This window comes from Pseudorasbora parva, chromosome 7, assembly GCF_024679245.1.
Source record: "Pseudorasbora parva isolate DD20220531a chromosome 7, ASM2467924v1, whole genome shotgun sequence".
NCBI classification, from domain to species: domain Eukaryota; kingdom Metazoa; phylum Chordata; class Actinopteri; order Cypriniformes; family Gobionidae; genus Pseudorasbora; species Pseudorasbora parva.
Window position 1 is genome coordinate 48,609,558 of NC_090178.1, and position 22,654 is coordinate 48,632,211.

The window sequence follows — 22,654 nt, forward strand, 5'->3', positions numbered from 1 at the left end:
TATCATTATGTGAATAGCTGCATTGTTCGCTTTATTATGTCTCAGATGATGGAGTCTTAGCAAACGTCGTTATTTGGCAACACCAGAATACACTGGGATTCACCTTGAAATTTAAACCCAGTTTGATTGTGGAACTTGAGATATTTGAGAAATATTTGATCGTACATGACTAATATGTCAGGTTTCACCCACGGAAAAGTGGGAACGCTTTATTTTAAGTCCAGTTCTCACTATTAACTAGTGTCTTATTATCATGCATAGTACTTTGATATTGGCTGTTTATTAGTACTTATAAAGCACATATTAAAGCCTTATTCTGCATGACCATACTCTACATCCCTTAATCACTCAATACCAGTGGTGTAAAGTATTTGAGTAAATGGAATTAGTCACTGTACTTAAGTATATGTTTTGCTACTTTGTAGTTGTATTACTGTATCAAAGATATCCAACCTGGTCTCATTGGCAAAACGTAGCTGTGGCAACGTTTTTGCAAACCACAAAATACGTACCAATAGGTACATATCACGACGAACACTAGAGGCAGTAAGACAGCATTTTTTTATTGTTTTCTTTTTTTTTTTTTCATAGTCCATGATTTGTAAACAAATACATTTTGGAGTTTGTGTCACTAACCAGCTCCATATGTTGGGATTTTCTGACCTATTAAGCTTGCTCGATAGCTCAGCTAGTACAGATTTGAACTTGCCATGCTGAAAGCTCAGGAACGAATCCCGTGAAAAACAGGTCATGATAAAAGAGCTCAAAGACGAGTTCAAAACACAAGCTAAAATGACATGGATATAATCTTATTTTTGTCACATTTGCTTTTGTTAACACTATCGGGTAGGTTTAGGGTTTAGTGTGGGTGTACGTTAAAAAAACAACGTCACCAAATTCACGCACATCTGTTCTGGAAAAAAACTAAGCTTTTAGCGCCACCCAGTGGACATTTCACTTTGAAACTGTCGTGATATGTACCTGTTGGTACGTATTTTGAGGTTTGCAAAAACGTTGCCACAGGTACGTTTTTCCAATGAGACCAGGCTGAAGATATTAGCAACTTTAACCCTCTATGTGATTACATTTATGAACAAGTAAATGTACTTTTTACTCCAATACATTTGTGTCGAGTAATACAATTACACATTACATTTTGCATGGCACCTAACTTTTTCTGCAGCAGTTTGTTTCTGCTATAAAGAAACGATATCTCCATGTAAATGCATTGAAGGTACTATACTATATTGTGCATTTTGCATTTACTTTTTTTTCCTTAAAATGTTTGATTTATGAGATGAGTTCATGACTACAACCGGTGATGAGGCTGAAACCAGTGCAAGAAGGCTTTGGTTATTATTTAACATTATTTCATTTTTCCGCTATATTGACGAGACCTTTTTAAGCGATATTGGTTTTCTTATGGCCTTTAGTGTACTTGAGCTTAACTGAGAGTTGAGAGTTTGTAGACATTTAAGAGGCTGTTGTGTCAACCTCGATTTATTGCAATATTGAGGTGTTCAGTTTTATATTAATGTTAGAAAATAAACATTATTTCTCATCTTACAAATCAATTGTTTCTTATTTTTACTGGGATGTCTTTCAGGTGTAGAGGGCTAGTGGATAATTGAGTCTAATGTCCCCAATTCCAAAACAACTTGAGTAAAAGTCTTAAAGTATCTGATTTTAACAGTACTTAAGTGTTTTGGAATTGGGGACATTTTCACTGTAAGGAATCTGTACTTTTACCAAAAAAAACCCAAACAAAACAAAAAAACGGTAACACTTTACAATACGGGTGCACTAAAATGCATTCATTCATAGTTAACAAATGCACAGATAATCATGAGGTAATGTATTACTAATGCTGAACTAACACATATATTCATGATTACTGCAAGGAGTCAAAGCCGTGCATTTGAACTCCCAGTTGACTGCTTTAATTAATCATTAGCTAATGATTTATAAAGGTGTCATTGTTTTATGACTTTACTTGTTGGGGCACATGACTATTAACTAACTCATTAAGTAATATGTGATTGTGGTTATGAGTTTTGAATTCATTTTGAATTAGTTAATAGTCATGTGCCTCAACAAGTAAAGTTACCCCTTGTGGTAATTAACACATTAATTTAAATTATTATTTAATATAATATGTTATTTAGGAATTAATACATTATGACATATTTAACTAATAACAATTTAATGATCACTTCATCTAGTAATCATGTAATATCTTCATTAGTTGCTGATGCAGTAATCATTAATACATGGGTTAGTTCACCATTAGTGATTATCTGTGCATTAGTTAAGCATGAATTAATGTATATTAGTGCACCCATATTGTAAAGTGTTACCAAAAAAACCTATAACTTATTACTGCTACTTTGTATCGCAACAATCTGAGACTAAATAAACATTGACTGCAGCGCCTAATAGATAGAGTAAATCAGGCCTTAAAGAGCTTTTAGAGGTGCAGAATTTATTATAAAATAGCAACAATAAAATCATTTCATTTACACAGGATAGTTCACCTAGAAAGAAACGGCATGAACTTAGAAAACCTGTAAGAATTGTAAGAAACTTAGAAAAACCTGGGTTCAAACCCCAGTCCCAATATCATTTGAGTTCTTTCTTACACCGGGGATTTAGGGGAAAAATGTTTCCATCGTTAGTTTAAGATGTGTGCAAGGCTCCGTTACTAATGTGAAAACGTTCAAACTGAGTAAAGTTTCCATTTTAATGGTGAGTTCTGCTAGCATTTTGGTCAAAAATGTTTTACCAACAATTAATGTGCAAATCATTATCAAAAATGCAAATACTTTATTTATTTGTTGTTTGTTTATTAGATTGTTGGCTCAAAAACTGTGCAACATCGGATCTGAATGCATCATTTGATTGGGCATGACAGTCTGAAAGAAACAGCTCCTTTAAAATGTTTTTTCAGCAACAACAACAGCAAAACAAGCCACATATGGCACTGATTTGGTTTTTGAACATTTCATTTATATTTTTGGCAGCAGCTATTTATCCTAAGTGTGAATAAAAAGGGCAGTGTCTGTTTACCAGTGTAAGTAGGCAACCTTGTTTGCCAAAAAGCCACTCACTAACTTTGCTTACTATTGCTTATAGATGTGTTAGCCTTAGTACACACACATTGAGCCGTGATGTATTACACAAATGACTTATATTTACACTCTGAATAACTTCTATGACCATTTACATGTTGTGTGAACAAGATCTGATTATACTTGACACTATTTTTATACTTAATGTAAATAAATGATAGCCAAATATATGAACAAACTCAAAGCTTTAGAAATGAAAAAATAAATAAATAAATCATAGGACTACATTATAAAATGTATTTTATAAATATAAGGTATTTGTATAGTTACATATACACATTCCTTTGCATCTTTTAGTGATCAATTTGTATTAAATTATTGTAGTGATATAGTTTTCATAGTGTTAAAAAGTATAAAAATGTTTTTACCCCATCTCCCACTCCCCCATTTTGGAAAGTTAGTAGAAATCAACAAAATCCCCAAAATCAAAAGGCTGCTGCTCATAGCTAATATAAATTTAGAAAGCCAACACTTAAGAGTTTAGAGTTCAAGACTCAGAATTACTAAGACTGTATTAATATGGAGATGTACAAGCTCTGTGGTCTAACAACTTAGAATACAAAATGAAGTTGTAGCATCAAGTCTGCTCATGCTTCATCTTGAATCTGAGGATGTTATCTTTAAAACTGTGATTTTTATAGAACATTTTCTAAGACCATGTTTTTCGAGAAGGCTGATAGTAATAAAATATTCTATTGCCCTGTAAACACACATTTGACTGCATCATTCACATTTCCGTTCACACCTCTCACATAATCTTCATTATTCTTTTATCATTATTCTTTTGTTTGCATTAAGCCATTATTAGCCTTTATTCTGGCATGACATGGCATGCCCATCTACACCACTTTCATCCCACTATACATTAATAATGTTCTTTGTTCTAGAAAACAAAGAGAAGAAGAAGAAAAATATATTTTTTTGGACCAAAATGTGAATTATGTGAATGTGTATTTGTGTTTTTTTCAAATGACAAATATCCTAAAACTTAAAATATACATTTGAAAATATCAAAATTAAAGCTAATTCAAAATATTATATACAAAATAGTATACAGTATATTGCATACTATAATACTACATAAAAACTCTGAAATAACACTAATATGGAGCATTCTGATTTCTCAGTATGTCGTAAGTATGTGCTGGAATGCATGCAAGAGAAGTTGTGTTGTCATTTCCAGAAGACATTAAGGATGTCTCAGTAATATCTCAGATAAAACAGTATGTGATTTTGAGCATCAATTGAAACTTCATGAGCTTCAGAATCCAGAGGTGGAACACAATTGTCAATCACTTTATTGCCTTTGTAGAGGCTTTTCAAAGACGTTTTGTTGATTTGAGCTTGAGGGAAGGGCTAATGTTTACACTGGGGCGGCGAAAACTCCATTACGGCTGTTTTGTCAAGTGAAATTGATATTGCAGACTGGATCCAAAGCTCATCTGCAATTAAAAGCCATTCATCAAAAAATAAAGTGGGAGCAGCACAGGAACAAATGACATTCAATTTGCTGTTGGTACTGCGGTACATTACCAGAGTGGTGAAGATGTAGTGATAGTACTCTGTCATCATCCCCATCATCTGGGCCTGGAGGAAGAGGAGGGGTGGGGTCGGAAAAGAAGGGGAAAAAACAATGAAAGAGGTCACTATGTCATGTCAGAGTAATTTGCAATCATTGTGGCAGCAAACACAAACAATGCACAACAAATGAGATTGAATCAGAATAGCGGAACTATAGAGAACTGCTGAACTCCGCTGATCTCTCCATGTCTCTCTCCGTCTGTGTTTCTATCGTATGACCCAACAGCGAGCACAAAGAGCCTCTAATACTGCAAACGGCCAAAACAAATACAAATATTCTGTTAAATACAAAAGACATAGTTAACAGTATCTTCTACATAAAAAAGTGAATGGGGCGAGGGATGCTAAAGATTAATAGATTGATTAATTGTCGAACATAATTTAATCAAAACTTATCGATCGTTGATTAAGCAAGGTCATGCGTATGTGTGCTATTCAACCGCCAGACATGTGGAAATATTAGTTATCTTTGGGACCATTTCATGTTAAAAGGCGAAGATGTTAATTCCAAACATTGCGACTGTGTGTTATGAACTGGCTTTTTTGTTTTTTATACCGTTGTCTGAGGTCAACTAATGATTTTTGTGTAGTTTTTACATTCAAAAACATCATAACTAATAATGACAACCCAGGCTCATTGGAAATACGTTACTCTGCCTACATTTTTGCAACACCCTAATTATGTACCTCCAGGTACGTTTACCTGCACTTTTGGGGTAAACCCTCCACCGGAGACGCTAAGTGGTAATATTTTTTTCTCCATTCCCAGATATAATCGCTTTTTAGCGTGTTTATCAATGCCGTTTCATTCTATCCCCCTACACTGCCCCTACCCCTAAACCTACCCAACACACACACGCACGCACACACACACACACAGCCCCTAAACCTACCCATCACACACACACAGCCCCTAAACCTACCCATCACAAGAAACATTCTGCATTTTTACATTTTCAAAAAAACAATTTTGTATATTTATAAATCCATTTATCTTGTGGACACACATATTCAGACACATTTTGAATGTGTAACTCAAACCCTTCCCTAAACCTACCCATTCGAGTATTATAAAAGACAGGATATAACAGGCAGATACGACTGCATACATAACTTATTCAGAAAGTACAAATTTTCCAAGTGTTCCGAGGCCAAACCATTGATTTGTGTGAAGAAATCCCCAAAAGCGATCAGTAACGTCGAATCCATCCGCCAAAGATTAATAATAAATTTCAAATATTGCCGCCGGAAGAAACGTCACGTCAGCTTTGACAGCATTGGCTGTCGTGTGTCTCGTGACCAATTGCGTCATTACGTCAGCTTCGATTGTAAAATGTCATTCAACTTGTGTGTATCATTTGAATCCGAAATATGAATGAACGAGACGAGTGCGTGTGTGTTCTGTTCGCAAAGGAGCGCGATCATCATTTCAACGACTAAAACATTAAGATCAATTCTGTTCTTCACATGAAGATAAAAGAGTATAAAAGTATTAACTCATGTTGCATTCCAAGTCTTCTGAAGTCATACGATACTTCAGAAGACTTGGAATGCAACATGAGTTAATACTTTTATACTCTTTTTTGGTCAGTTTTTGCAATAAATACATGTGACTGTACATTTATTTGTTACTGTTGTGTTTTATATTGTTGAGAGTTGGTAGGTTTAGGGTAGGAGTGGAGTTAGTTACTCCAAAATATAAAATTAGGCTATAAATATTCATTCTGTGAGATCAGTCATGATGTCATGTTGCGCATCTGGAATGGAGAAAAAATATTACCACTTAGCGCCTCCGGTGGACATTTTACCCCAAAAGTGCAGTTAAACGTACCTGGAGGTACATAATTTGGGTGTTGCAAAAATGTAGGCAGAGTAACGTATTTTCAATGAGCCTGGGTTGAATAATGAATAGGCTATTTTCTACACTGTTTTTGTAGGTTCTCTCCTGAACGCTGGGTTCTGATGGGCATGTCAATGGAGACTTGGAAATAAACGCCCAGGATTGGAGAAGATTTGTATATTTAATGAGCTTCAGCTCCCCTGTCAGTTCAGATCACATGAGGGAGGGATTATTTTGAAAGTGGCCACCGGAATGATTCTCTCACCAGGCTCTCAACACGTATTTATCAAACAAACACAAAGATTTATCTCTCAGCCGCTTCCGTAACAGGAAATGAGTCTACAAAACCAACAATATCCTTTGTTTTAGCCAGGAAAGTCACTGGAGCTCAAAAGGCAGAAGGAATAACAGAACAAACGACTGTGTAAAATGGTTGCAAATGACAATTTCAGTGTCATCGAACGCAGCGTCACCTGATTTCCAAAGGAAATGCAAAATATACTTTCATCAGAGAACATAACTTTGGACCACTCTGCATTCCTTTTTTCTTTATGCTTCTGACGCTGTCTGTTGTTCAAGAGTGAGATGACATAAGGAATGCGAAGCTGAAACCCATGTCTTGCATATGTATGTGTGTAATGGTTCTTAAAGCGCTGACTCCAGCTGCAGTCCACTCTTTGTGAATCTCCCCCACATTTTTGAATGGGTTTTGTTTCACTATCTTCTTCAGGGTGCGGTTATCTCTATTGCTTGTACACTTTTTTCTACCACACCTTTTCCTGCCCTTCGCATCTATATTAATGTGCTTGGACACAGAGCTCTGTGAACAGACAGCCTCTTTTGCAATGATCTTTTGTGTCTTGCTCTCCTTGTGTAAGGTGTCTATGGTCGTCTATTTGACAACTGTCAAGTCAGCAGTCTTCCCCATGATTGTGTAACCCACAGATCTAGACTGAGAGTCTATCTAACCCTCTGGTGCTCCTCGTTTACGGGTTACAATGGTTGTCTTCCCGGTCATAAGTGACCGGACACCTAAAAATTAAACTTCCTCCACCCCAGTAAAACCAATGCAATTTATTTTTCTTCAATAATATTTTTTATTTTTAATTTTGTATTTTGAGATGATTTGATGGTATTTTTTAATATTTATGCAATAATTATTGTCTATTTTTGCCATTTAAAATTATAAAATATATTTTTTTTAAAACATTTTTTTTAATTTTAATTGCAGTATTTTAGGTTAAAACAGAGACTAGGCCTTCAAAAAAAAAAAAACTGAAGGCAGATTAGCGCCCTCTTTTGGAATTATTTAAGAAATTATGCAACCATGGGTGTAATCCACTAGAGGTCTCTATGGAGGGGCTTGTGAATTCCCAAGTTCACTTTTCAACACATTTAATAAAAAAATTTTAGCTGGATTTGAATAAATATATAAAAATAATCAAATACTATTTTTATATTATTACTTTTTTTTAGAAATGGTGATTTTTTTTTTCTGTGAATTTGTGTTTTTGCAGATTTCCCATTCATTTCCTATGGCAAGTGGGAGTATTTTTTTTACAACCACTTAGCATGCTCGAATCATGCCCTCAATTTTTTTGTGTGTTTACATACCTAATGTTAGAAAAGTCACCAAGTTTCATGTCATTCTGATGAAGATGTGATTTTTAATAATTCAAAATGTGGTTCATAGGTTCAGTTTTTCATGGGTGGGTGTGTGTATAAGTGTGCGTGTGTGCGTGTGTATGTGAGTGGATGTGTCAATATCACACTCCTGATGTTTTAGAGTGTCATCCCTATACTGCTGTGTACTTTTTTTCAGCATTGTGGCCGATTTGTAGATTGTACACACAAATATCCTGCAAATATTTGTGTTTTTGCAGATTTCCCATTCATTTCCTATGGGGGGTAATTTTTGACCGAAGAGCACAAGTGGAAGTAATTTTTTTATGACCACTTAGCATGCCCGAATAATGCCCTAATTTTTTTGTGTGTGTTTACATACCTAATGCTAGGAAAGTAACCAAGTTTTATAATTTTCAGATGAAGCTGTGATTTTTAAAAATTCTAAATGTGGTTCATAGATTAAATTTGTCATAGGTGTGTGTGTGTATAAGTGTGCGTGTATGTGCGTGTGTGTGTGAGTGGATGTGTCAGTATCACACTCTTGATGTTTTAGAGTGTCACCCCTTTACTGCTGTGTACTTTTTTTCAGCATTGTGGCCGATTTGTAGATTGTACACACAAATATTCAGAGAATTTTTGTATTTTTGCCGATTTCCCATTCATTTCCTATGGTCGGTCATTTATGACCGAAGACAATGAACGTTACTTTTTTTTTAATGACCAATTAGCATGCTCGAATCATGACCCCAATTTTTTTGTGTGTTTACATACCTAATGCTAAAAAAGTCACCAAGTTTCATATCGTTCTGATGAAGCTGGGATTTTTAAAATTTTAAAACAGAAAAATTTTCGGTCAGAAATGACCGAAGAGCACCAGAATTGCAGGTGTTCAGTTAATTAGCTGATTAGAGTTTGGCACCAGGCGTCTTCAATATTGAACCTTTTCACAATATTCTGCAACCACCCTAACGTTTTATTTATTCATCCAAATTTGTCCAAACTCTGTGACAATCAGTGTTATACAATAAATGCAATATTTATGACTGAATGATTGTTTCATATTGGCCTATTGGTCACAGCTACTCACAATGCATGTTCATACAAAAGCTCACTTTTCCCTTGGGGCTCATATGTTTGCTTTAATTATGCCATCTGCCATGAGGAAAACTGAGCTCTTTCCCTCTTCTGAACCGTAATCACTCAAGTTTGTGGAAAAGTCAGAAACTGTTTCATTTCCTACAATGGGCTGCAGAAATAACCTGTACTTTCTATATCTTCCAGCCCCTCACACACACACACACACACACACACACACACACACACACACACACACACACACACACACACACACACACACACACACACACACACACACACACACACAGACTGCCTTTTAAAGACTACTGGGATTTAGCCCACAGACGTCTCAGACAGACTCTGTGTCCGACTGCATTTCCTATTTCTCTGTGGCCTGAGGGGGAGTACATGTGCGACAGAAGTTCGGGAGAGGCTGACAGAGAAAAACGAGCCGCAGACAGGTTGCAGACAGGTGACCGCGGGACTAAGCTTATTAAGAGGACTCGGGCCACAGAGAATGACACAACGATTTCATGCGATCAGATGTGAAATAATACAGCCTACAGTTAAACCTGGAAGATATATGCAGGGGCGTTAAAGCTGAATGAAACCAAGAGCAAAATAACATCTTGAGACACTTTGAAGAAGTTTAAAGCGGAAGCTGCTTGGACGGGGATTTCTCTCAGATAGAAACAGAAACACATATCCAGTCCCCATTTGACCCGATATAAATATTCTCCATAGAGGTTGAGATGATATCAGACAAGCTTTTGTTTGGTCGCGAGGAGAATTTTGTGAACACACCAGCTAAATCTACAGAACTCTAGACATCCTGGTGTTTGCTTAATGTATTTATATTTCAGGCTGATAAAGATAAGAAAAATTGTTTTATATGATGGCCCCACCAAGTATTTAGACACTTAATGTATGCTGACAAAACATTGACCAGTATAGGTGGCGCGGTCAGAGACAGATTTCATTGTTTACTCTCTGAAAGGCCATAATTACACACTCTATGGTATGCATACAGTACGTGGGATGTCAATTTTATCATCAGCATTATACAGCCGGATTTTTCTAACTACTCATAATCTGTACTCTATGGAAGCCCATTACTGCAACATAGGGAAAAACGTACTTTAGTAAATCATAATTATGAGATAAAAAGTAGAAATTATGAAACACTTAGTCATTATTATAAGAAAATGGTCCACAATTATAACATATTTGTCAATAATTAGGATGAAAAGTTGAAATTATGATTCAATTTTGAGAAAAAGGTCAACATTTATGACATACTAAGTATTAATTATGATACAAAAAGCTGAAATTATGAGATACTTTCATAATTATGAGAAAAAGTATTATCTCATAACTGTGATTTGTTTTTATGCATTTGTCATAATTTTGACTTTATCTGATAATTCTTACTTGCCATAATTGTATCTTTATATCTAAAAATGATGACTTCATATCTCGTAAAAAGTATGAGATATGAAGTATATGAGATATAGCAACTGCCTTTAAAAAAGGATAGCCTTTCAAACTGTACCAAGTCCATAAGAAATTATGAGATAGTAAGTCATTAAGAGATAAAGAGTAAAAAGTATGAGATATGAAGTCATAATTATGACATAGTATCTTATAGTTGTTACCTTTTACCTTTTATATCTCATAATTATGACTTAATTTCTCAGTTTGAAACGCTATGTTTTTTTAAAGGTATTAATAGCAACTAGATTATATTTACACTCAGTGAAAATAACATTTTCTTAGCGATAGAGGATATTTACACTAAGTGCAAATAGCTGTTGATAATATTTACTAAGTGAAAATAGTGATATATTCTATTTTCACTATAGAAAAGTTACAAATTGTTAAAAGTTATACATTGTAATTACATGTAATTTATACTTTATTTTGACAGATATACTATTTGCACCTCAGTATTGTTGTACATTAACAAGATGCAATAATAACAGTGTGTAAATTATTATAATGATTAAATGAATGCCGCCTTGAAGGGACAATAAAAGTCCTCCCTATACTGACCCCTAACCTTACACATTTTCTTAATTTTTATTGAAAGTAAATTCCTTTTTGATCATTTGTGAAGAGAAAAGAGCAAGCTCTGCAAAAGGCGGATTCGAACCCGGGTCGATCGTGTTAAAACAACAAGCCATTAGCCATACACTTTACTGACTGCACCACTGTAGACGTTGAAGTACAGACGTGTTTTATGTATCTTGTTTGGCACAGCAAGGGATTTTTAGGCGGAGCTACGGTGAATAGCACTTGCCAACAACGCACTTTTTTTTTATTTCCACTTTTTCTGAATAGACACTCCATTGTTTGTTTGTTTTTTATACACATTTGTGTCAAAACTAAAGTCTACTTTAGGTTTTCGCAACAATTTACCTTCCGATTGACTGATAAAATAGACTTCATCTACGCAAAACTAAGAAAGACTTTAGGTGCCACAAGACTTTGATGTTCGGCTCTCTAAAACACATCAAAGCATATGGCATCTTCAAACAAATGAAGCTCGAGCTTCAGCCACTAATGAACACAACGTGACTAAATGCTTCATTCTGAGCAGCATGTCTATAGTTTTATCCTAATTTCAAATATACATCTTTTTAAAAATGTCACATTTTGCGATACATTTATACATTTTTAAGGATCGCTGAAAGGAATAGTTCATCCAGGTCCACACTTTTGGGGCCACTGTAGATGTTTAATCGCCATTCAGCCTCCAGCAAAAGCATATAGCATATTTAATTTAAAACGTCAGCTCCCAAATCCAGTACACAGCTTCTCTGGACCTGGACTAAAACTTCAAACAGACTTGAGTTGTGAGAGAGCATCATGGGATAGCATGATGTGAGTGTGCATCACTTTCCCAGACTGTGAACTCACCTGCTTGAGGATCTGGGCAGCCATTATGTGGCTGCAGTCGAAGATAATGCGAAACTCTCTGCTCCTTTTCATCTCTTTGAGCAGAGGTCTGGTGTCCGTGGTGTCCATAGGGAGCTGCCGGATCTTCAACCTGATGTTATACCTGGACGGAGCCATAATTAACTCCTGGAGTCTGATTAAACCTGCACAAGAAGAGTCGAGCGCCAGAGTCAATTACCTGACATGTCAGTACCAGCTCAAACCAGCCTTAGGTGGTCAAGCGGGGGTTCAAACATTATGGCTGGCTGGTTGTTGGTTAAACGTGGACTACCAGTTTTAACCAGCTTGAACTAAATGGTCTACCATACTAAAATCACTAGTCATGGGCCGACATTTGGTCATTTTCAAATGATTTGGATTGTTTGACTTATTGAGCACAGTCTGCTTGGCCGATTAACAACCTTCTGAATGGATAATAAACTTTAAAATAGGTTAACATTAGTTAACATCAATGTATTAAATTATTAGTCAACATTATTTAATATATTGAATAGCATTAACTAACAAAGGGAAATGTTTGCTACAAGACATTTACAACAAAAGTCATTTACAAAACATGACTATACATTCATAAATGATTAGAAAGTGATAACGATTTACAAATGTGTTGTAAGATGGTCAATATGTTATTAGATATTATATTTTTAATCACACATATATCATTAAAATAGTTATGTTGATGTAAAAATGTTGTACACTTATAAAAGCTGGGTTGTTGGGACAAATATGGACAAACCCAACCGTTGGGTTATTTTTTTATTTATTTTTTTATTATTATTAATGGTGTAAACCAAAACACCTGTAAAAATGAATATAATATAATATAATATAATATAATATAACATAATATAATATAATATAATATAAAAATAATAGTGCTCTCAGACGATTAATCCAAAATAAAAATGTAACAAAATATATGTTTGTTTTCTGTGTACAATTATTAATATGCATGCATGTGTGTATTTATCTATACATAATAATTATACACTATGTTTACATGACACTTATATATTACACTCTCAGAGAAAAGGTACATTGCTGTCACGGTACCCTAAGGTACATTAGTGAAAATGTGCATCCCTAAACGGTACATATCGGTACATTAACAGTGCATATTAGTAGCTTTTCGGTTTTGTACCCTAGAGTACCACCCCAGTGACAGCAATGTACCTTTTTTCTGACAGTGTACGTAAAACACAAACTTTTATTTTTGATGTAATTAAACAAATTGTCATTTTATTATTTATGGCTATTAAATATTGTTTTATTTTATTTTTTAATTTTTGTCCAATTGATAATTGCAGTGCTTCACCTTGAATTTATTTCAGTTTATTGTCAAGGCAACATTTTACTTTTTAATTAATTAATTTATTTTTTATTTTACATTTTTGTACAAGTTTTCCTGCTAATATTGATATCTGACTTTATTGCAGCTTTAATTCAATGAACAGAAATGTTTAAAATAGATTTAGTTAACCATAATAACCCTGCAACAGAGACACATATCAGCTTAGCTGGAACGGCCTTCAAATATTGTTTTGGAGAATTGTTTGAGAACCGCTGAAAAACCTTATATGACCTGCTGATCTGGACTAAGATAGACTGGCTAACAATCAGTTTCAGGACCAGTAAAAAAATGTGGATGAAGAGAGATAGGAAAAGGCATCGGGATGTGCCAGATTCAAAGCGGGTCGCTTTTGAGCACAAAAACATGTTTAAATGTTGAGAGCAAACTTCTACCATCAGTGGCACTGCTCTGAAAAAAACATACTATAAATGCAGTCAATTTATTTTCTATAACATATGTTGCATCTCAGATTAATTTCTTCCCATTCCTTTCTCCTGTCAGTAGCAGCTCGATTGCTCGATTACTTTGATTCAAATGGTTTCTAGTATATTGAAGCTTGACGACTCATTCTGACATTAAGAGAGACTTCTGCTTCTTATCACTGAAGTACAGTCTCTCGCTCTGAGGACTTCATCAGGTAACCGTTTACAATGACACACTTCTGCACATAAAGCCATTGACTCTCACCTGTGCTGTCATCGTAAACCACTGTGGCTGTCTTCCACTTGAGGAACTGCACCAGGTCTAAGATAGCATAGCTCAGAGAAGAGTAATCCGGGTACAGGTTGGCGTAAAACGTGTCCCTGTTGTCCATCGGGTGGTGTTTCCATCGCACCTGAATGTGTGGCACCTCCAGCGCGTTGCAGATAGACTGTACAGCGTTTGATGAGGAGCTGTGAGACGGCCCAAATATGGCGACTACACCTAAAGACAGCTGGTCACACGCTGGCCAGCGCAGATGGGGAGAGAGAAATGTCACTGCATACAGAATATTCCTTTGTGCATTTCTACAAAGCTGTGGAAAGTTTTACTCTGTCATAAAAAGTGTTTGATCAACCCATATAGATAGACTATGAACATACACTATATTGCCAAAAGTATTGGGACGCCCCTAAAAACCCTGAGTTCAGGTGTTCAATCCCTTCATGGCCAATTTCATGCTCGCAAATTTGTGGGAACAGTTTGGGGATGGCCCCTTTCTGTCCCAACATGACCGCCCAAAAAGCGTCAGCCCATAAAGACATGGATGAGGAGTTTGGTGTGGAGGAACTTGACTGGCCTGCACAGAGTCCTGAGCTCAACCCGATAGAACAGCTTTGGGATGAATTAGAGCGGAGACTGAGAGCCAGACCTTCTCGTCCAACATCAGTGTTTGACCTCACAAATGCGCTTCTAGAAGAATGGGCAAAAATCCCCATAAACACACTCCTAAACCTTGAGGAAAGCCTTCCCAGAAGAGCTGAAGCTGTTAGAGCTGTAAAGGGTGGGCCGACTCCATATTAAACCCCACGGATTAGGAATGGGATGTCAATAAAGTTCATGTCCATGTAAAGGCAAGCATCTCAAAACCTTTGGCAATAAAATATCAAAGATATAAAACATACACCACTCACCTTTTCTGGAGGCCTCAAAGCTGTCATAGATATTAATCCTCTGAATGTCATACGTTAGCGTTGTGTTGGGCAATAACGTCCTGTTTCTGTTGATGTTATTAACGGCGAATTTAAAGGCCAGTTCCTCGGAGCTGACGAGCGCCACAGGTCCATCCATTTGCTCAAAAATTCCCCCTAAAAACACAAAAAAACAAGAGAAATCACTGTCAAATGAACCAAAGCTGAACCCTGAGATGAAGCCTGGCATCGCATCCAAACCTCTAGAGGTGTTTTGCATTTAGAGCTGTCGGCGAGCTCGGTTGTGTACTTAAGGAACCTCTATTCGATCTGCTCAGCAAAAAGAAAGAGTATCTGACTGTCACAGCTCAGGCTTTTAAAGTTCAAGGCCATAATGGAGATGAGGATAGTGAAAGGGAGAAAGAGGAAAGTAAATGGCTTCATCAAAGCTACCTTGCCTCTTTAAGGCCTGCAGGTCACCTTTCATTCCCTGATAAAATAAAAAGTAGATTCATACACAGGCCTATATCTTTGGATAGGATTTTTGCACTGAAGTTTTAAAGTTTAAAGCCGTTTTGGAAAAGTGATTTCATAACAGTCTGCTGAGGTTTTGAAAGAAATGCATTTTACGGCCAAGAAAATCCACCAATAGAAGAGCCGGAGAAGTAAACTCTGTGTTTATTGACTTTAGTGTGCAATAGAACCCTATAAAAACAATAAAATGATAACATCTGGAGCACGCTGAGCAATCTTCAGCCCTTGAGGATTAATACTGTTAGACCTGCTTCACCTTTTCTAGAGTATATCAGCGACATGACGGTCTGCAAGCCAAAGACATATGAGCAGAGAGAAATATTGGAAGAGCAAAGTTAGTTGAGTTGTACAGAATTCAATTTCACATGTTATCGGTTCATGCTGTTTGGGATTTAAAATATTATTAGCACTTTCCACATATAAGCTACATAATAATATCTGAAATAAACTTTTTTTTAAATGGACAGTGAAAGGCAGTCAATACTCTTCAGAAAATTCTTACTGTAATACTGCATACAGTATTAAACAGTATTTTGTATTTATGTAGTATGTATATTACATTTACTTAGTGCCTATCTCAAAAAAGAGATTAAAAACCCTAATTTGTTCATTTAAATAAACATTAAATAAACAGACAAAATGTATATAATTAAATGGTTGTAAGTACTGTCACAGTGTTGTAGATCTAGAATAAGCTAGTTTAAGAGCAAATGTTGGTTTATATTTATCGATACAATTATATTTCCCATCAATTCAAGAATACAAATATTTGTCTTACAATATTTATAACAGGGTTTCAATTCTTGAGCGAATTAAATAGTGTCAACACTTGTTTTGGGGTTACGCAGAATTTATTTATTTAGTCATTAATTTTTATACATGGGGTTTATAAATTATTTAAATTAATTGCTCAGACAATGGATTTGTTGGGGGGGGGGAGGTCAAACCCTTTCCATTGGCTTTGTATTGCGTAAAGCCACCTCCTTGTTGTTTCTGACAAATTAATCTAACAGAACAATGTCTAAAAACTGCTATGTGACATGGTGTACAGCAAACAAGCTAAAAAAAAAAAAACAGAACTACTTTTTTATAAGCTGTCGACCCTACAAAATATTACTTTTAAGGATACAAAATTGGATACAGGCAATTGAGACAACACAACACACTCGCAGCACACACTTAAAATAAAGGGTCTTAAATGGTTCTTTGGCAGGGTGTAGGGTTCCAAGAAGAACCTTTAATATCCAAAGAAACTTTATATTGCAGAAAAGGTTTTTTGTAGTGCAATATGGTTCTTTAGACTCTTGAACTTGAACTTGACTGTAAAATTGTTAGAAATAAAAAAATGTTCTTTAAAGAAACTTTCACAAAATGTTTTTTTTGGAGAACCAAAAAGGGTTCTTCTATGACATCACTGTGAAAACCCTGTTTTGTTCTTCCTGGCACCTTTGTTTTTAAGGGTGTACTTTGAGAACTGCCCACTGGAGGGGAACATCATTGGAGACAGGATAATGCTAAAATATAATATATAAAACTGACACTTGATATTTGATTTACCAGTGACAAAATGTTTATTGCAGTTGTTTAGCTTGTTTTGTTGTACACCCTGTCACATAGCAGCTTTTAGACATTGTTCTGTTTTTAGTCAGAAAAGACATGGAGTCCGCTTCACACAACACAAAGGGTGCTTCTCAATATCCATCCTCGTGTCCTCGCTCCACTGTCCTCCATCCTATAACCCGGAAACCGATGGAGCTCAGCCATCTTGTAGGACATCTCAATTCTCTAATAGCACCGCGAGGAGGCGGGGATGGAGGAGTGAGGAGGAGTCATGAGCGAGGACACACAGGTGTATCCTTTGCAGAAGAGTTTGATCAATTAAATGTGACGCTCGTATAAATTATCTTTCCCCTTCAAATCTTGCCACAGTTAATGAATTATTATTGTTATAATTATCATATTCGTTTACATGTACAAGACAAATGTAAATATGAATGTCAAATGAAAACAACCGTAGGACAGTTGCAGAATTATATCAAAGCACAAGAAATGAAAAAAAAAAAAACACAAATACTATACGACAAGTAAAAAGCAGTTAATAATGGTGAATAACTCACTGTTAATAATAACTGTTAATATAAAAAAATATGGACAGATGTGGTATTTTGTGGAGGTTGAAACTATTACAATATAAATAATTATCTGTAATGTTCAAGAATACAAGCTAAATCCAGCGGTGTGCAGTCATCATTCATTGACGATGCTTTAAAGTGTCACTAAAGGGAGTGAAGAAATATCATTTCACTTGATTCAGTTCCCCGCGCCCTTCCCTCGCATCCTAAAGGCGTGGAGCTAAGACGCAAGGAAGGGAGGCGAGGAAAGGAAGCGGCTGTGTCCGAAAACCTCGGCTGCTGACTTTTTGCTTCGCTCCCTTATCAGACAATGACTTGTAAGGCAACGTCTGTGCAAAAAGGGAAATCACAAAACACTACTTTTGGACGCCATCTTTTTTTCCTAGCTCAACTGTCACATAATAGAACACACAGGATTGTGGGATACCAAAGGCAGCGAAGAATACATTTATGCTACCTTCAAAAATCAATCAGATGAAGGTCTCTCAGGAGATAGAAAGTGAAGCAAACATTATATTCGGACGTGCCTTGATGCCTTACTGCCTTAAAATGTGTCCTTCGAAAGCAGCATTTATAGGGGTTTCGGATATAGCCAAAAAAGATGCACAAATAAGAACTGGGAAGTAGTGCTGGGCGGTACACTGGTTCATACCGAACACCGGTATTTATTTGTATTATGATATTAATTTTGATGATAACGCAGTACTGGTATATGTCCTTAAACAACGTTCAGAAGGCGGCGCAGCGACACTGTTCATAGAGGTGTCCCTTTGCACTGTTGAGTCCGAAATCTCCCACTGAAGCATCATTCACTGTTCCCTACGTTATCCACTGACAGGGCCGGTGCTAGCCATTTGGGTGCCCTAAGCACAAATGCTTGGCGGTGCCCCCCCCCCCCCCCCCCAACACCCAACCCACCCTACCCTATCCTCCCCTCCCCAAACAAACACCCACCCACCAAAGAAATAACTACCATTCAGAATTTCTTATTTAGGTTCTCTTTACTTCCAAAATAACTGCTGCAAATGAATAATTGAAACTGAACAATGTAAACACAGAAAGTTAAAAGTGCAAAAAAAAAGTTTTGTGTAAATAGAATAAGTCTATGAATTTGATAAAGTATGAATTTTAAAGTGCACGTTTTAAACTGCTAATAACCATGCATAACTGCACAGTACAAATTACTCAACAGAGGGACTACATCTCTATAAAGAGTCCATTCTGCTATTCTATAGAACTATATTAAACATTTTCACTACCATCAGTTGTCAGAGGCCCTACAGAGGCACACGTCTACATTTCCTAGCTGCAAAATCAGCTATCAGGTCATCATATGACAGTTTCTGAGCCACGTCCCCATTGATAACCACAAGACAAAATATTCAGGGATTCTACTGAAAACCAGAGGGAGTCTGGCACAGAGATTCACCTTTTTCTCGGCTAATTTGGTCTAGGCCTATGTTTTGAAGTACTTAAATTGTCTGGTTGTAATTGGTTGCAATCACTATGGCACATCCAGTTAGAATGCAATAAGGACTCTGATGTTTCTTCTGTAACATTTATTCTCCACCATAAGTCGAGGCAAATTTGTGGTTCTGAAAATATACATACAAATTGGTAAATAACAATATACAAAAGGATGCCAATAGCAGTACACATAAATGATGTGTAATTATGATAACAATGGACAAATAACAGTACAAAGTACTAAACTGTTACACAAGAAATGAAATCCGCACTTACTAGCCTATAAATTGTCATGTAGGCTTATTTTATCATCATGTAAGAATCCTGTTCTGAGCGGGGCTCGAACTCCCGGCCGTAACGTCATTAGCGCCATTCCGGCTGCCTTTATGTAAACAACACAACGGTGCATTTACGGCATACACATTTAGCTCGCGAATGTACAACAAAGAATATAGCACTCATGGTAAATATATGTAAACATGTCTTATAATAATTATAGTACAGAGGAATACTCGTTCTCCATTAGAATTGTCTATGCACGATTGCGATAGATAAGGATCTATGCTACTAATACTTTCAGTTCGCGGTAAACTAGTGATTTTAAACAATCATAGTACATTATTATGTACACATGACAGTCCTTCATAACAGCCTATATTACTTTTGTATTGCATTTGTATATTAACATGCTTTTAGAAATATTTTATGTGTTATTTATACTAGTAGGCTAGCCTATTGTGATGATTTTTTCACGACCCAGATTTTTTGGTGCCCCCCCAAGCACTTGGTGCCCTACGCACAGTGCGTGATGTGCGTGTGCGGAGCGCCGGCCCTGTCCACTGATATAGTTCACTTGAAGGAGTGAATGAAAACAAGTGCATAAAGTTGGACAGCAGTTGTGCATACATCGGCTGTAAACTCGTTATTGCGGTGCAATGTGAGATTGATTGAGTGCACTCAATAATGTCCACTACAGGATACCACTACAATTGGCTGTCCCCTCAAATAATGGTTAAAGAGGGCGATTTCAGATTCAGCACTAGATTACAGCAGCGAATTCAAACTTCACGCGGCGCGCGCATGAGAGCGCTTTCTGCGAGGAGATTAACAACGCTCACCACATCGATCATACAGATCAAATTCAGAGCGGAGCAAGTGTGTTTATGTTTTTTACGGACCTATTCAGAGGTCAAAAGTAAAAGTACTGTTACTTCAATGAAATTTTACTTATGTACAAGTAAAATTACCAGTCTAAAAATGTAAAGTAAAAATTAAAATGAGTAAAAGTTACTGAGTTCCTTTTTTTTAAGTCCCAGTGAACTGGAAGTAGTAAGTGAGTTTTCTTCAGTGCTGTGACATATTTCCAAGTGAAATATTGAATACTGACTATTGAATAGAGGGCAGGGTTTTACTTCAGCGCGCCTCATCTCCACCTCGCGCTCATAGGCTAACAGCTGGAGGGGTCTGGTTAAAAAAGCTTCAAACCTAAACCGTCAAACTGACATCATCTGAGAAGGAGCAATGTTTCCAGACCGGTAGTTCATGTTTAGAGCACTAGAGTATATGAAATAGGTGACCTATTTCATAAACTCATGCTCTAAACATGAACTAGCAGCCTGTATGCGCACATATTTCATCACGTCTTCTTCAAATGAAATGTAAAGGACACACATACAACCATACGTCTGATAACGACAGCGATGATACCATTGATTATTCTGATAAACGAAAGGCAGTGATGTAAGATAATAAATAGACTGACAATTCAAAGAAGATTGGGAAAAAGCAACTGCTTTATTCCTTCGGTGTTAAACTGACGTGTGTCGTTTGTTCAGAGACTGTAGTACTCTTAAATGTATTGAAAATAATCCTGTGTTTTTCTGCGTTTTTCCTTCGTTTTGTCAGTGTGTTGTTATATAGGGTTATAAGCGCTTAACTCTCTAACGTGTTTTTTGTTTTTTTTCTCTCCATGGTCATCATATATTAATATTCATGCATCTGTAATGAGTGTGTTGCAGGTCTGAGTTTTATTGGTTGTTTCCCCACAGCATCATTTTGTGGGGCTTTGCAAATTCTCTATTAACTCTAGTGTGGAAATGACTGTAAAACAGGGCATTCTAATCAATCTACTGCAGTATTTCCTCAATCAGTAGAAAATGTGGTGAACACCTGGTCATGCATAGGGAGAAAAAATAACTGTCATATACCACGAAACCAATATAAATTAGAAAAATAGCATCATATACATTTTTGGTCATACCGGCCAGCACTAGAAGCACCCAAAGTCAAGGGTTGTGTAGGCGTGGCCTAAATGCGCTCTATCTCTATTGGTTCAAGTAGGAAGTGAGACTTCAGGAAGTTCAGAATTGCTTCTTTTTTATAGGAGACAACTCCATTTATCTGCACTTTGATCTTTGAAACTTTGCAGACCTTTTACATTCACAAACAGCTCTATTACACACGACATGAAAGTGGATATCCAAAAAAAACACACAAAAAAACATAATAGGTGCACTTTAAAACCACAAAAAAAACAGCGATTGCACACCAACCCTATTCGAGAAAAAGCCGCTGGAATTGAGAGTGTGTAAGCCTACAAGATAAACACTATGCCAAACACAGAATAACCCTTGGGCTTCTTTAGCATTCCTTTTTAATATTGCCAATCCCGCTTTTAGAGTCTGTAGCATGTAGATCCATAAACGCATGAATATTTAAGAGTTCTTGAGTCAGACCTCGGCGCGGGTCAAGAGCAACCTGAACATGACTGTATTCTCCCCGAGGAGACCCGCTGGAGATCTCAGCATCCATCCAGACACTCACACTATTTATGACTGCGCCGCTGCTTGACTTCTGAAGGGACATGATGCATAAACTCCCTGGAAAGAGCCCCGGCGCATTAAAATAAATGAATCCTGCCGTTTTGTGGGGAAATCTCATTAGAGTACATTAAGTAATTGCTGGAGTATATACTAATTTGACTATTAAGAGGATAAAATGCGCATTGCTCGGAAGCACTAAAATAGATTTAATAAAGAGGGGAGATCAGCTGCTGCGAGGAGGAAAAAACGCCCCGCGTATAGCTTTGCAATAAATGCCTTTATTCCCAGATATACAAGCCATAAAGCAAAACGCGTGCGACTTCTCCATCAAACGCTGTTTCCGATCAGGAGAATCTCTGCGGATAAATAGATCCGACGAGTTAATGGTGCAGGATATTTACGGCTCCGTGCTAAACGGGGTCTTTGTAAATTGAGCTGTAACTTTTGATCTGAGATTTCTCGCGCATCTCTCTCTAACACCAGTCAGTTTAGGTTGCGATTAACTTGTTTCCTGTTTTCCAACAGCTT

At 36.6% G+C, this 22,654-nt stretch overlaps 1 protein-coding gene across 1 annotated transcript in view; it reads right to left on the reverse strand.

Moving 5' to 3' along the window:
* The window catches only part of grik3 (glutamate ionotropic receptor kainate type subunit 3), a 183,100-nt gene that overhangs the window by 96,034 nt on the left and 64,412 nt on the right, over positions 1-22,654 (reverse strand). Inside the window, exons 2-5 of the mRNA XM_067449379.1 lie at positions 15,175-15,348; positions 14,249-14,506; positions 12,172-12,353; positions 4,662-4,715 (exon numbers count right to left, since the gene is read on the reverse strand). Of these exons, the coding sequence (XP_067305480.1) occupies positions 4,662-4,715; positions 12,172-12,353; positions 14,249-14,506; positions 15,175-15,348 (668 nt within the window). The remainder of the gene's footprint in view (positions 1-4,661; positions 4,716-12,171; positions 12,354-14,248; positions 14,507-15,174; positions 15,349-22,654) is intronic.